Source organism: Aptenodytes forsteri, unplaced genomic scaffold (genome assembly GCF_000699145.1).
Source record: "Aptenodytes forsteri isolate BGI_AS27 unplaced genomic scaffold, ASM69914v1 Scaffold256, whole genome shotgun sequence".
Classification (NCBI taxonomy): Eukaryota; Metazoa; Chordata; class Aves; order Sphenisciformes; family Spheniscidae; genus Aptenodytes; species Aptenodytes forsteri.
This window is the reverse complement of record NW_008795021.1, coordinates 4,090,155-4,106,523: the sequence shown is the minus strand read 5'-3', so window position 1 is coordinate 4,106,523 and position 16,369 is coordinate 4,090,155. Positions and strand designations below refer to the sequence as shown.

Here is a 16,369-nt window from a genome sequence, read left to right as displayed (position 1 = left end):
GTATTTCCATTGGGATATATTAATTAGTTTGGAAAGGGCATACCACCTCCCACTCACTGTCCTGAGGAACTATTTTTATTTTAAAATATATATCTTTAGCTCAAAGTTGCAGACGAAACCTTCAAAAACAAAGCGGTATAAACAACATTATCTTTCATAGAATCACAGAATATCTCAAGTTGGAAGGGACCCATAAGGATCATCAAGTCCAACTCCCTGCTCCTCGCAGGACTACCTAAACTTAAATCGTATGACTAAGAGTTGTCCAGACGCTCCTTGAACTCTGACAGGCCTGGTGCCGTGACCACTTCCCTGGGGAGTCTGTTCCAGTGACCGACCACCCTCTCGGTGGAGAACCTTTTCCTAATGTCCAGTCTGAACTTCTCCTGATGCAGCTTCATTCAATTTCCTCATGTCCTAATTCCATTTCCTCGTGTCCTTTGTGAGGATGCAGAGAGGTTGCAACACATACCTGGTTATCAGTCATAGATTTTGTCAAAGAACAGAACAAAATCCATGAGAAATTCTAAAAGTAACATAGCATAGCACTGTATAAAATAAAAAAAAAAATCAGACATTAAAGCCTGCCTCAGTGCAGTAATGCAGGAGTTTATGTGGGAAAAAAAAACATTTTGACTGCTTAAGATGAAATTGAACAGGCATCTTCCCACAATGCCCCAAGCCTTGAATTCAAGACAGGTTCCCTACTCTAATGACAGCTATTTGTTGCAAATCCTTCATTCCCAGGGAAAGCTTCAATATTGCTGAACATCTCATGGAAACGTTCTTGTCTGACCCTACTCACAGGTAGGACTGTGGTGACAGAGGTAGAATTAGCCTTTTCTATAAGTAAACTCAGTTTTCAAATTTGTAGGGTTCCTTGACTTGAACCACTTTTAAGTCACTGGTTCTAGTGCAAGAACTATGCAAAAATATCTGCTTATAAAGATGTTTATACAGGAATTTAGAATCTTAATTGTTTGTGTGTAGGCAATCAGCTAGTTATGGTTTATTTTATTCGCTGCTCTTTTAGCAAATCACATATACATATCTAACTGCAAAGAATCATTACTTCATTTAACAACTTAAAGGAGTTGTTTCCGCAAGCCAGTCTTGGCAGTTACACCTCCAGGTCCTAACACTGAAATTCTAGAAGAAAGGTATTTGATAAAACAGCTAATCAATCTATCTACATGGTATTTTAAAAAATGACCTCATAAGAAGATTTCTCAACGAGGCCCAAAAAGCACCTAGGTTTGATAATGTCGTCCCTTATCAAAAAGGGGAAGGAGTTTTACCTTCAGTCACAACAACTTTACAGAATTAAATGTACAGACACAACTTATTCACTAATCAGTAGATTATCTCCAGCCAAGATGATGATAGTGGTGGTGGTGGAAGACAAAGACTAGGCATAGTGCTGTTTGAACTCTGTTTGACAGAACACATTGAATCTTCTTTAGTCCTCCAGATTTAAATTTTAAACTGTGCAAAACACTTGAGGAACTAATTAAGGTAATTTTTTTCATATGGGAAAAGAAAATGAATAGAAAGTTCTTAAAGAACAGCAAAGAAGCAAAAGTTGATGCACTTGAAACAATTTTTGTTTCAAAAATGTGTATTGTCTGCACTTATATGGACCGGTTTGCAGCAGCAAAGACATAATTGTTTACTGCAGCAAGTTCCTACACAGAAAGAGACATAACTCCAGTAAGTTATGTTTCAGTCTGTCTCTAGAAAGTCTGGCTTTCTAGCTCTGAGACCCTTAGGTGAGTAGAAGCCAAGATAGTGGCCACCATGCACAGTGTGCAATGCAGTCTTTGCATTGCACAGGGTACCTCCCAGTTGAAAGAACAGTCTGTTACTTTCTGTTGTCTGCAAAAGCATTTTGCTCTGCCAGTGCCTGTCAGGGAAACCCTGCCAACATATTTGTCACTCTTGATGACAGCTACAAAGCCACCTCAGTTATAGCCTATAGGGTTGAGCTAATATTTATAGCATGCCAGCAGAGGCAAAACAATAATTCTGACTGTCAGGAAAAAAAATATGGGGTGGAATATATCACCATAAAATTCAAACAAAGAAGAGGGCAGCCCTGCTTTACTATGCCTTTATTGTTGTTACATTACAAGAAGACACAGACTTCTACAATTATATATATAAAAACCCCATTTTTCCTCTTAGTTATATTGATATAAACATAAATGATGGAAACATTTTTTACTTTCTCTAGTATGCCATATTGAAGAACTTGTGTGACAAGGGCTGCATTAGGAAACCAGGGACGGTCACTGAGTAAGACATACAACTAGGAGAGAACTAAGTGATGTGTTGTGTCTATTTCTGCCCTCCATCAATTCAGGGTCTTTTGGAAAGACGTTAACTCTTTCTATACTTCCGTTTCCTAACTTCTAAGATAAATATAAGACTTCTTAAGCATGAGAACTCTTATAGACCATTTGGAAATTAGGAAAGAAAAATGCAAAATAAGTTAGGTATTATTGCTTTATGTTGCCTTCTTAGCCCAGAGCGCCTAGTATTTTTTTTTCTCTTCTTGCTGTTTAAATACCTAATTGGGCATTGGAAGATGGTGAGGTATGTGTCACAGAACAAAGAATGATAGGAAAGGTTAGTGCTGAAGCTTCTCCATCAGAGCAAAATGGTTTGCCTGACCTGCTTGAACACGAGATGCTCTAAAGAATTTTAATCACACTGAGTAACTCCTGTTAATGGTGGTGATGGGAGGAACCTACATGTATTGTCTTCTTGTGCTGTGCTTTGCTGACTAGAGAGCATTTGGATTAAATGCATCGTTGGTGTCTAAAGCCCACATTTCTGTATTGCAGGAGAAAAATAAAGAGTACATGAGTAGGGAGAGGGTAAGTTATAAAAGCTTGGAGCTGGTTACTGTTGCTAAGGAAACCACTTCCCTGGTATCCACACGTTCATCACATCTGTCTCTCCTGCTCTGCCCGGCTCTAAGAAAATCTTGTCGCTTGATCTTAAAAGGCATGGGGAAAAAAAACAAGATTATGTTTCAAAGTAAAACATAAAGACAGCACAGTCTTTACATACTCAAACAACAAGTTTGAACAAGCAGTTTAGAAAAATAAGCTGTTATTTAGAAAGTTCAACCTTTTTGTTTCTGACTTGTGTGAGGACACCTAGAAGTTGCAACATATGTCGATATGATGGATACAGATACATTTGACATTCTATTAACATGTTCAAATCATATGCTGCTTGCACTTAGAAACATTGTAAGGAACATGCACATTTAGAAGGATCCTAACATCAAGATTCACCACTTTAATATAGAAGGTAGTGAAAGTAGGACATGAGATTCTTGAGATCTCTGGACCTATCTGAACTGGGGAAGCTTCATGAACACAGAGTCCCAAAAATAAGGAGGCCCACTGTACAGAGTGAGATCACACAGTATGTTCTGAAGTAATAATGTTTCGGGGTCAAGCATCATCAGGCTTGAGATGAGATTCAGCACAGCTGGGGATGCTTTGGAGGGAGGGATTTTTTTATTTTATTTTTTTGTCAAATCACTGTGCTAGTGCTTATCCAAGACCATAAAACTCTGAAGTGTGACCTCACTTCAGCATTGATAAAGTGAGAGAAGATTTGGATTAAATTTGTAACAACTGGGAGATGCCAAATTAAATTAACATCAAACACATGGAAAACCACAGCAAGTGTAGTGCCTAAAACCAGAATCTCGGTCACAATACAGGTCAAGAACACCTTACTTTACCACATGTGGGAAGTCTCGATGTTTTGAAATCAATCCAAACCTTCCCACCTCGCTTCATTCTTCTTTCTGCTCATTAGTCTTCTCCCCCCCCCTGCCACAGTCACTTGTTAAGACTGCGGAGCAGTCTTACTCATTTAAGGGTTGAGCACTTTAAAATAATGCTTTCTAATTACAAAAATAAATAATTTTTTTCTATTTAATTTTTCCTTTTGTGAAAGCTCTTAAACAGCTTGCAGTAGAATATGATGTATTGAAAGGGGACGGCTTTTCATCAGCAACAATTAATGAATTATCCTCTTCTGCTGTTCACAAAATGTCCATGAGTAGAATACGATTTTCTCCCTTTTAATTATTCTGAATAAGACATCAAGTAATTTCTACAGATAATAAATGGAATGTAGATTTTTGGAGGCATTTCATTGAGAGTACTTTCATATTAAAACAAGAAATGATACTAGTTTGTTTTGATTGGAGGTCACCCAACTAAGTTTCTGTTTTCCAAGTCACATCTTGCAATCAGGTTGCTAATTAATATGGACACTTGCATTTCGGGAACCAAAATTTACATTTTAAAACTTTCCATTCCAAAAGTTGCCTTGCTGTCCTTACTGTGGTACGTGTGAGAAAGCAACAAAATATGTTTGCATTCTACTGTCAGCAAACAGGAACTGCATTTTTCTTTTGAATATGCCTCTCTGTTGAACTACATCTTTCTGAGAGAAGTGTTGCATAATATTTCTTTAGACATACATTCTGCCCAAAATCAAAGTAAAAATAGCCTTTCCTATGAAAAGATAATTCCTCAAATATACTTGTGTTTTAGGGACAAGTCTTCAAATTTACTTTATGGATCATATTAGTAAATAGTAATTTCTGAGAAGTTCTTTTTTTTTTTTAGTTTCAAGAAACCAGACTCTGTGCAAACAGTCTAATTTTCTTCTTCTTGTGCTCACACTGAAGATATTTACCTGATCTGAAGAGTTTTACTCCTAGAAGAGATGCATGAGATTCCCTATATATGGAGTTAGAGATTATGACTGGAATCAATAACGTCTTTCAAATTGACTTATTCTTTAAAGTATAATTAGGAGAGCGCTATGTATCTGATTATAGTAACTGTTAAGAACTGTCTTTCAAGAATCTTACATTTATCAAGCAGAAGATACATTTTATTTTGCAATGTTTAATAGTATATCTATTAATCCTGCTATCAGACCTGTACCAAACTGAATGAGAAGACAAAGCCAAATACTATCACCCAAGACAGATTTGGCTTGAGTATCAGATCATCACTGACTACTAATTAATTCCATCCATAGGCAAATCTAATTCTGTGGTCTTGATGTAATAGACTGACAGACATTACAGCAGCCATGAAATATAGTAAATGTATGAAATGGCAGAAATAAGCACTTATGTTTACTACTTCTGATTTATTAAGTATGCTGAAGAAAAGTCATGCGTTGTATTCCATACAGTTTAATTTAATCTTTAATAGGAGTAGAGTACATAAAGTTGCACAAGAATCAGTATAAGATATTGTTTTCACAGGTTCAAGATGCATTCAGATGTCGACTAAGAAATTGCCAGGATCCAATCAATGCAGATTCTTCAAGTTCTTTTCCTAACGGACATGCTCAAATCATGGTTAGCTTTTATTTTCTTCTTTGACTATTAATTTAGTGTTCCTATCCAAAAGAAAAAAACTTACAGTATTGTACGTGGCAAGTATGCACAGCTGAAATATTAACACTATTTTTACACGTAAGTCTGTTTAGGTCATTACCTGCTTGCTTAAATCTCTTAGCAAGTTTCAAATTATTGGTGTGATCATTTAGTGGAGCACAGTAAATTACTATCTTCCACCAGTGTTCTTTATGACAAACAATTCTTACATAAGAGAATGAGAAAGTAATCTAGTAATATATCGTGACTTTTTCTACCGTTGGTGTAAAGACCACTGATGCATTTGAGACTCTTCCCTTCATGAGGCCTTGAAAAGCGTTCCTCTCAAACTAAGTCAGACAAGGAGAAAGTGCTAGAGATTGTAGAGGGGGAATCTATTTAGTGGCTTGAATTAAGGGCATAGTGACTGGCTCAGTATGCCAGTTTGGATTTACTAATATTGTTAGGTAGTATATTAAGACAAAATATTGGTCCCTTCACTTTCAATGACAGTTTCTCATTGACTATAGTGGGGACAGGATCAGGCCCTAAAAAAATGCAAGGCTCAGCAAGCAGGTGCCCTTCAAAAATGATGACTCAAAAAGAACCCAATGTTTGGTCTTCACAAGCCAGAAAGAGATTAGTTTAATTAAACATTTTTCATGTAATAAACTTTTCATGGAAATAAAAACATAATTAAAAATTACTTGAATTCTTTAACAGGATAAATAGTTTTGATAACTGGGAAAAGTGTGCTTGGATTTTCAACTGTTAAAATTCATTCTTAGCTCTTACAATTTGGTTTTGCCCGATGAAGTATATAATAGTTGTTTTCAGGGAGTACAAAGTCTATGTGATTACATTAGTAGCAAGGATGGACAGAATGTTATATAACAAATAACCACTTCATAACAAATTAATAAAGTGTCAGACAGGGTGGACTAACTGGATTACACTTATTCACAGTAATTTGTATTGCAGGCTATTTTCCATACTTCTGTTTATAAAATTACTATGAAAAGCTTCCTTAAAGATGATCCTTCGATGAGATGTAGAAGTTACTCTTCCATATACATAAAAAACAATACACTGTATCGTTTTATTAAAATTATATACTCTATTTCCACCTATTTTATTTTATTTTTTCTGGTCAGGCAGCATACTTTGAAAACCACCCAGTTATACTTTAGGAAACTTTGTAAAGGTCTGCTGTTGTAAAACAATACACTTCACCTTCTCAGCAACAAGAAACCACTTTTAAGAGACTATGGCTCTGTAAGTAGGACATTTTGGAAGCGCTAGTTGGCAAAAAGGTATTGTGGTTTAGTTTTCAATTAATAATGGTTGTCCTGTTTCATTGTTTCTTGTTACAGACTGATTTTGAAAAGGACGTGGACATTGCTTGTCGGTCAGGTAAGAACATTGAGAGAGTATTTAAAAAACAAAAAGAAGCCTTGTACTAGTTCCTTGTGAAGTGAAAACCAGAAAAATATCAGGGTTTAACTGTTTACAGCACATATTTATAAAGATAAACAAAAAAAGTGATGCCACTGTATGAATTTATTGCATTTTCTTACAAGTGTGTTTTACTAGAATTCAGCAGTTGGGAAGCAGCCAAAGGTGTGATTGTCTATTAGAAGGCAAATGGTTTTGGAAAGAAAATCAGTCTTAACACACAAAACTTCCCTTGCCCTGGTACACAAGCAAATGAGAAACAGTCATTTTGCTATTAAAAAAATATATATATATAGTGTTTCTTAACAGCTATGTACATGAAGGGTGCATCAATTGGTGTTAGTTTTAAAGAGGGTAAGTTTTTTAGGACTCTAAGTGAAATCAACAGTAGCATAAGCAGCACGGTATCAGGAAAATGAAATTTGATTCCACTTTACTGGAACAAGTTGGGGATTTTTTAAGACATTTCAGTAGTGTGATCTTTCATTAGTCAGCTATGTCTGTTTCTGCATACTAAAAATAACACATTTTAAGCAATTTATTTGCCAAACTTGCTTAAATAAAGTACAGAGTAAAATAAATGACTGTTTAAACCCTATAGAAATTTTTAAATCTAGGAGATATTCCTAAAGGACAGTTTTTCCTAGGGGGGCAATCCTGCTTAGACACCCTCAGTTTTCAATGAAGAGAGAAAGAAAGAGAGAGAGGGTGTCCTCTCCACAGGGTGAGTCAGGGCAGAAGCCTGACTTAACTGTTCTTCATCACCCACCTGAAGGACACTGTCTCTCTTCACTGGCTATATGGGGAGCCAAGAAGGCTGATCTCATTGAGGTAAAGCTTGAGTTTCCAGTCACCCACCTTTAAAAAACTGCCAGTTCAGTTTCTTGCAATATGGTAATAGTTCTTCCATATAGATTAATTTTAATATACATGTGTATTTTGAAGGGGGCAGGATAGTACATTGTAACATGAATGCACGTCTGTCACCAACCAATGCAGACAAAAGTCCAGCATTGGTCCGTGTAGCTCCTACTTCTTACCTTTGCCAATATAGCTCTGCAGTATGGAGAGCCTTGTCAGGGGCATCCTTAAGGAGTTGGACTCTGAATACAGTTATGAACGGGATTTACTAGAGAAACATTTAAACTCAGTTTCTTTTAATGAAAGATTTAAGAATAGGTCACTGGTTGAAGTGTCTTAACAAGTGTGACTGGAAAGAATGAAGCAGCCACACTGCAGTCAGGTATTTGAGTACTGTTCTTTAGACACAAATTGTTCTTTTCATAATGGAAAAATGAGAGGCAGTTTTGTGTGAGGTAGGAGAGTGGGATGCCTTATGAGCTGCTTGCTATAGAACATGGCAGTGAACTGACAGGTACTGGGGGATCTGGGTCATCAGAACCCTCAGGCTGCCAAAAGGGATGTAAATGTAACACCTGAGATACTTCGAGCTGTCTTACTGTCTCAGCCCATGAGCTGGATTTTATTGCACAAACTAGCACTGGCGTGAATTAAAGTATTTTCAACTGGGACAAGAAAATCCTTGCACCCAGCTGGAATAAGCCCAGTAATTTGTTACTTCAATTTTTTTTTTTCTTACTATCTAACCTTTTTCTTTCATTACAAATATTGAATTATAGACTTATATTTATTTTTTAAGATCAATAATTGTGATTTAATAGATGCTTTGCTTTTGAATGCATCTTCCCGTGCTCCTGGAAATTTTGTATTCTATGACAGGGTTAATAACTTTTACACGTGGAGCTTTCCCCAACAAAAAATTGCTGGATGTTGCTACAAGTTTGACCAGGAAGGTCTAGACTTACACCAAAAGTGTATTATGAATGTTTTAGGAGACATGTTTATATTCTTTATAACCTTTTCAGATGCAGCAGAATATGTCTTTCTGATGCCAATAGAATGTCTTCCCAATGTGGTTACTTTTTTATCACTTTTATTTTAAAAACTATTTAACACAGAAGAGTTTAAAAAATTCAGTGAAAAGGAACATTTAGGAGCTCAGGAACACATGTTCATAGTTATAATCTTATGGTAGGTCATTACAATGGATTGACAAAATAATTCTGCCTTACAATCTGTTTGACATTTTCCAGGAGGTTATGTGGAGTTAATAATGGCAGTACAGATGTCATAGTCTATTTTTTTGGAAAACCCTTAATCAAGTTCCACATGGCAGGCTTTTGCTTAAGCTGTAGGTCACCTAAGATCTATGTAGGGCAGTAGGAATGATTGATTGAATGATTCTATGATTAAATAAATAAAGGAGTGTTTTTAATTTATATAAATGACTGAGGCTTAGTCAGGGATCTGTGTCAGTTATACACGGTAGATTAAGAGATGCTGATTTTTTAAAAAAAGCCAAACCTTCCCAAAACAATATTTATAGAATAAAAGTTATTAAATGGATAGAAAAAGTTAAGAAGATGTACTGGTAAAGGGACCACTGCTAAATAAAGCCACAAGAAAAAGCAGTGTTAGGCAGACATGGTTTCATGTTGTACAAATTCTGTTCTCTGACCCACAGTTCTGCATAAAGACATTGGACCTTGCAGAGCAGCTACTGTAACAGGAACACTTTCTAGAATTTCACTAAATGATGAAGAGGAGGAGAAGGGACCAAACCCCGAAGGAATGAGCTATTCTACCTTGCCTGGAAACATCATCTCCAAAGTCATCATCCAGCAACCAACAGGTCTCCACATGCCTATGAGTATGAGTGAACTGGCCAATCAGTGCTTGAAAAAAGACAACAGTGAGTTGCGGAGGACTGTGTATTTATGCACTGATGATAATTTGAGAGGTGCAGATATGGACATAGTCCATCCTCAAGAACGGATGATAGAAAGCGACTATATAGTCATGCCCCGGGGCTCAGTAAATACCCAGCCATCACTGAAAGATGAGAGCAAAATGAATATAGGCATGGATACATTGCCTCATGAAAGGCTGTTGCACTACAAAGTTAATCCAGAGTTCAATATGAATCCCTCTGTAATGGACCAATTTAATATTAATTTAGACCAGCATCTTCCCACCCAAGAACATATGCAGAATTTACCATTTGAGCCCCGCACAGCAGTGAAGAATTTCATTGCCTCAGAGCTGGATGACAATGCAGGATTGTCAAGAAGTGAAACTGGATCCACAATATCAATGAGCTCTTTAGAGGTCAGTGGCGCATAAACAAATTGCATGCTCTGTTATTCTAATTATACGGTAAGACAATAAATTGTGTCTTGTGTCTAAGGGGTGAAGCTAATGTTTTCATTCAGTATAAATTATTGTTTGGGATCATACACTGCTGTTCATATTTCTCTTATTATCAGAAGTGTTTGTACCTAGAAAACAAGATTAAAGTTTGAGAGCCAGTCTGTATGAAACTGTATAGTTCTGGAGATTTAACATTGCACACGACTACAAAGGATTTCGTGACCTAACAGGTAATGTCCACTGGAAAATACTGTGTTGCTATGAGAAGAAAAACTATTCCTGCAAGATACAAGTGATAATCATTGACCCTACCTACAAGCACATGCAGTTCCATTTTATTGCTGACAATCATATCTGTCTCAGATATGGTAGGTCTGATTCTGCTCTCACTAGTGTAAATCTTGGATTCTTCCATCCAATATTTCACCATTTACTGTTTTAGTTTTATTTGCATGTGTGTGCAGACATTGCTACAACTGAGGTGTGCAACAGGTACAGGTGGACTTCATGTGGAGTATCTTAGATTCCAGTCAGATTGCAAAAGTGAACGGAAAAGCCTTTAAAAGGGATTCAGTTCATTACTACAATCCATCTGTGGGATTTAAACATTACAAAAGTGAAAACTATTTACATCGTTTCTTAAGACCTATGTGTCAAATACTGTCATTCCTATTAAGCTTTTACTTATGCAAAACCACCAGTGAGGTGGACTTAATTTCATACTTGGGCCTCCTTAAGAATTGGAAATACATTTCACCAGCATTTCAAATGTTATGAAACACAGCATTTGGTGGGAAAGAAAAGGACAAATGAGAAAAATATGGTACTTATTCATTCTCTGAAAGAAGTTACAAATGGAAAAAAAAAGTCTACTGTATGTGCAAACTTGAAGCCATGCTATTAGTCACAAATGGAAAAAAAAAGTCTACTGTATGTGCAAACTTGAAGCCATTAGCTATTAGTCTACAATGTTTGGACCCGTCTGTGTAGAGAAACAGAGACTTCAATTGTTAGACACAGAACTGTAGCCGATACTTCATAAATAGGGGATACTTATGGATATTTCTTTTTAAATGGAGTTGAAGTTTTATGTGTGGATTGACTGGAGAGTTTGGGCAGAAGATCAGAACTTAGTTTCTTTTCAAGAGATGCCTTTACAAGCTTTGAAAGTGAAATATTTTCCATGCTGTTTATATTGTGTGTGTACTATAATAAGTTTTTACAAGACATAATTGAAAAAATTAATTGAAAAAAGAAGTGTGGGGCTTTGCAAGTAATCAAATAGTATCCGCTTTTTGTTTGTTGTTAAAGTGACTATGTATAAACTCGGGATAAATTTTCAAAATTATTTCTAAAAGATAGTGTAAGTGTTTGCCCACTCAGTGCTCAGACAGACAGGCTCTTCCAAAGCAATTTTGCATCGTTAAAGAAGTTACTGCCCTCAGCTCAGGTATATTAGTTAATAGATCTTAGGTGGTGCACAGGAGTTCTTCTGCAATTTATTGTAACCCCAGAAGCAGGATAGCTAAGGTCACCTTCTAGTAGTATCCTCTCCTACCTATCTACAATACCATCTTTCAGACACTTTTTGTCAGATACAGAGACTCAAATCCAGCCCAGTTAAGATTAGACACATGGGTGAGATATCTAGGGAAGGTTCATAATTCCTTGATAAGATAGACATACCTGCCACCATACCATCCACTCCACCTGAGGTCTAAATTACTCTCTGGTGATGCCTCTTTCTTTCCATTGGTGATAAAGGCCATCTAGGAGACCTAAAAAAAGGAGACCTTAGTTAATTTGTAAAAATTGGGACAATAATTACTTCATCTTACACAGAATTCCAATTCCTGAAGCCACTTTGGAAAATGTGCCTGAAAATCTACGAGTATAATGTACTGCTCCTTTAGAGTTATTTTTTTTAACTGTATTTGTATCATATTTTAAGCTTACCTCTAAGATGGGATATAGACACCAAATCTGAATCACCGTTCTGTATATCATTTTTATGCTCAGAAGAGACTACTAAGTATGTAGTAGAAAATGTAGTAAAATATAATGAAATATGGTAGCAAATGTTTAGTCTCTTCTAACTTGGTAAACATATTAGGTTTAGAAAGCTGTATTTTGGTCCAGAAAGCTGTAAACAGTTATGTTATTAAACCTAACCAAACCCAGCATAATTCGATGTATTAGGAAAAAAACAGATATTAGAGCAGATCAGAAACATAAGGAACTGTTTTGGCTTTTGTGTCTGCCTTTGTGGTTCTCAACACTACTTGATTATAGAGCATTACTTCATCTTTTGATAAGGATGTGCTGCAAAAAATTGAAGATAAGAACATAGAAGAAAATCAGAGTCTCAAGCAGATCCAGATAAACAGATCCAGCCAGATAAAGAATGTGATTTTGGTTTTATGTATGCAGTGTGTAAGAAGCAAGGGTTGAGGTAAAGCCCCAAAATGCTATGGCTAGAACTGACCAGCTGGATTAACTTTTATTGCTGCCATAAACAAAATAAAGAAGGAAGGGCAAGGGATTTTTTTCAAAATATTTTTGATGTCCGGTACCATATAATTATAGAAGATTTCAAGACCTTTCAAAAGACAAGGCTTTGTCAGACACTATGGAGCAGCAAAACCTGCAGCAGGACATTCAAGATCATTCTGCCCACGTTTTTCCAAACAGAGCATGACTAGATCATCTCCAAAGGAGAAGATCCTGAGCAGTAGGAAGCTTCCCTCTCCTATCAGCTCATACTGCTGTCCCACCTGAAGTCCAACATAAAAGTACATGGATTTCTGTCCTATAGGGGCAATTCCCCTTTCATTTCTCTGAAGAAACAGAGGTGTCCCAAGACAGGTGGTGGAGGCCTCCTTTTCTGTCTTCTGCATAACACAGGGAGTTGGATTCCTCCTCTGTTTTCCACTTTATGTTTCCAGGTGCTTTCTCTGGAATTAGCATACTACTATTATTTTTATCATGTAATGATACATTACCTACCATGTAAGTAAAATGCATTTAGGCAGTTGTGACCTGTGTTAATACAATTCTTCCTTTTTTTTTTTTTAAATTTAAGGTCAGTAATTATTAAGAACATAATAATGGGAATAGCTTATGCAGCAGTTAGAGAATTTATCATCTTATCAGAAGGCCTTAAGATGTCATGTGACATATTTTCAGCCAAGATCCAACCCAGCTTCTGATTTCAGAAGTGTACTTATGAACCCACAAACACCTCTAGCCACAGAAATACTGCAGGAATAACTGTTTGCCACTGGACACTCAGTAAAATACAATATATTGATGTACATACAATAGTTCTCATTTGTCCACTCATTTTATGGTAGATGCTAGTCTTTGTGGCCATAAAACTGAACCAGCAGAATTAGAGGACACTTTGGAAAATATAAACCCTAAGTTTTTTCACATCGTAAAATAAAATTAGTTCTTTTAAATTTAATTTCCATCTTACTAGTGAAACACTAGAGTTTGTGTTTCAAGGAATCAGTTTGCAGAAATATATGCATTATCATTCAAAGAATTCAATATGTTTGGAAAATTTAGCTTTTGAGTAACATCTTTGCCTTCCTAAGTTCATGAAATCAATTATTTTTTTGTATTTTGCACATTCCAAGAGATGATCAGCCCTTAGAACAATATGTGTCTATTCAAATCATTAAAAAGTGTATAAAGAGATAAACGGCAAAAAACCCAAAGCTATTAAAAGTGAAGGCTGAAATGTCAGGTCTTTTTGGTGTTCTCTTTTATTTAGACTTTGTATTCATTATGATCATTGGAGATGGATGTTTTGGAACACAACTATAGTATCAGCACAAGTATGTATGTCTTGACTTTTAACTTTGCAGGAAGGACCCATCACCCCTGCCATTAGATATCTAAATGTAGGCATTCCCCTTCTGATGTGGAAAAAGAGCTTTTCACACTGGGCTTCCCTTTAGAGTCAATGGAAAAAAATAGGCATTTTTAGGCCACTTTTAGACATCTACTCCAGGACGAAGTAAATCACATGCCCTCATGCAAGTGTCTCTCTTCAGGTGCCGTACAGGAAGCCAGAATAAGTAGTAGACATCAAAAATGTTGATGTCCTAAATTTAGTCAGATGAATCCTACAGTGTGTCACAAACTTTCTTCTAGTTTTTACATCTACATGTTTTTTCTCAAGAAAATGTGTAGTTAGGAACAACCAAATGCTTTATTATATATGGAAGAATTTCAGCTTTCAAAAGATAGTCTGCAAATGCCATAATATTTACATAGAAGTATTGCCCAAATAAGTATAAATTTAAGGATCTGCAGATTCCCAATGTGCAAGTCATTTTTGTTTTATTTGGTATGTACTCAACAGTACTCATGCAATCACAGGCACAGGCAGGCACATTAGTACATCACACAGTTTCTTAGGAGGAGTAATTGAACATCTGGCTAATCTCCTGCACATTCCTTATATGCATGGATTAAAACTGGCTTTGCTACCTTGGTATCAAAGTGGCATGGAGTGTGCTCCTTCAGTTCAAAGTGTTTTGATTTTAATGAAGAAACCACGCTCGATACATTCTTTTGGAATGTTTTTTGTTTTGAAAATGCACACTCAGAGTGGTGTGCTCATTAAAACGAAATTACTTTGAAATGAAGTAGTGCATTCCCAGCCGCTTAGATGCAAGGAAGGGTTAGGAGGTTTAAATGAAGAGGAAGAAGCTGATCTGTGCAACATATCTCCAGGATAATTCTTTTCTTTTTATTGTGTAAAATAAATGCAAGAGGGAGTAGATACCTGCTGCCTGACTATGCAAGGAGACTTGCATCGTTACCTTTGTGGAAGAAGAATGATGGGTTCTTTCAAGGGAACTATGGTTAGTGTAGTATGAGCAGAAATGGAAAAGAGCTGAAAGAGGCAAAGACTTTTAACAATTATAAAAGGAAGGGTATGCAAAGACAGGCAATAGAAACATTTATTAAAGGGAAAAAAAGAACATCTGCTTTATAAGAACAGGAAGAAAAGGACTTCCCAAACTGTTTGTCGTGTAAAGGACTGGAATTCTCTTTCCAGTCTCACATCTTCCTTCTTTATTTTTTTGTCTCAGTTTCTGCTATGAGATTTTTATGTGGAGAAAGACATAAAGCCCTTAGATGGGAAGTTGATTGTGTGACCAAAATAATCCTTCTGTATTCATTCATGAGAGCTCTTAATACATTCAAAGAAAGTCAACTCCAGAGTTCCTTGGCCAAATCACTGATGTGGGACTATAGGAAGAAAAAACTGTAACAGCTGAGAAAATAGAGGGATCTATTAAAGATAGTGAAGTGCAAACTAAAAGTAAAGGTATAGATAAAGAAGAGAGAAAAGAAAGACAGACATGCTGAAAAAAAAGGAAAAGAAAGATGGCAGAAATGGAGAAGAAGCTTAAAATGAAAGTGTTAGGAAGGATGAAATAAAAGCATCAGGAAAGGAGCAAGAACAGGAAAGGAGAGAAGAAATACACAGTTAAAACAGTCAATCTTGTCAATAAAGTACCAGAGCATCAGGCGGGGGGGGGGGGGGGGGGGGGAGAAAACAGAGAGACAAGCACCACAGGAATTTCCTCTCTTTCATGTTTCCACATTGCATTTATTTTCAGGCATTCTGCTTCTCAGATTTCTTTCCCTCCCATTCCTCATTTCATTCTTCAATAAGCTGTGGAGACAGTTCTTGCCAATTTTGTGACTCTCAGTGAAATGAAGTCTAGCCCTATAACAACCCTCTCTTTCTTTCACTTGAGTGAGTAGGTCTCAGATTCCTCTGACTTCAGAAATTGATGCAGCTTATTTTTAGGTTACCATACAGGAGTGGGGGTAGAATCAGGCAGAGTTGATTCTAGTAACTGAAGATGTAAAGAACCGAAATTTTAGTCAGTATTACGAAGTGTAGCATATATTTCAGACTTTATATTATAAGCAGCTACCTTTAACTACATATGATCCTTAAGAAACATATTTTCAATTGCTTGTCCATTTAAGGAATGCTACATTTCCCCCCAAAGCCTTCAGAAACACAAAACAAGTGGTTTTGGTTGACTGAATAAATACATATGCAGGTTACCCTATAAAAAAAGGGAGCAGCAAACCAGAATATTTTGCCAGAACAGTTTTAAATTGAGATCTCTGAAGTGACGTTTGTGCTGTGTGTTGATGTGCTAAATTTGCTAGCGTATGTTAAACACTTAAAATTCCCACATTAAACCACTTTTTCAT

The 16,369-nt window shown here is 36.4% G+C and overlaps 1 protein-coding gene across 1 annotated transcript in view; it reads left to right on the top strand.

Annotated features, from left to right (window-relative positions):
- The window catches only part of ADGRB3 (adhesion G protein-coupled receptor B3), a 293,354-nt gene that overhangs the window by 261,583 nt on the left and 15,402 nt on the right, over positions 1–16,369 (top strand). The window contains exons 22-24 of the mRNA XM_009275805.2: positions 5,315–5,410; positions 6,802–6,841; positions 9,429–10,072. Of these exons, the coding sequence (XP_009274080.1) occupies positions 5,315–5,410; positions 6,802–6,841; positions 9,429–10,072 (780 nt within the window). The remainder of the gene's footprint in view (positions 1–5,314; positions 5,411–6,801; positions 6,842–9,428; positions 10,073–16,369) is intronic.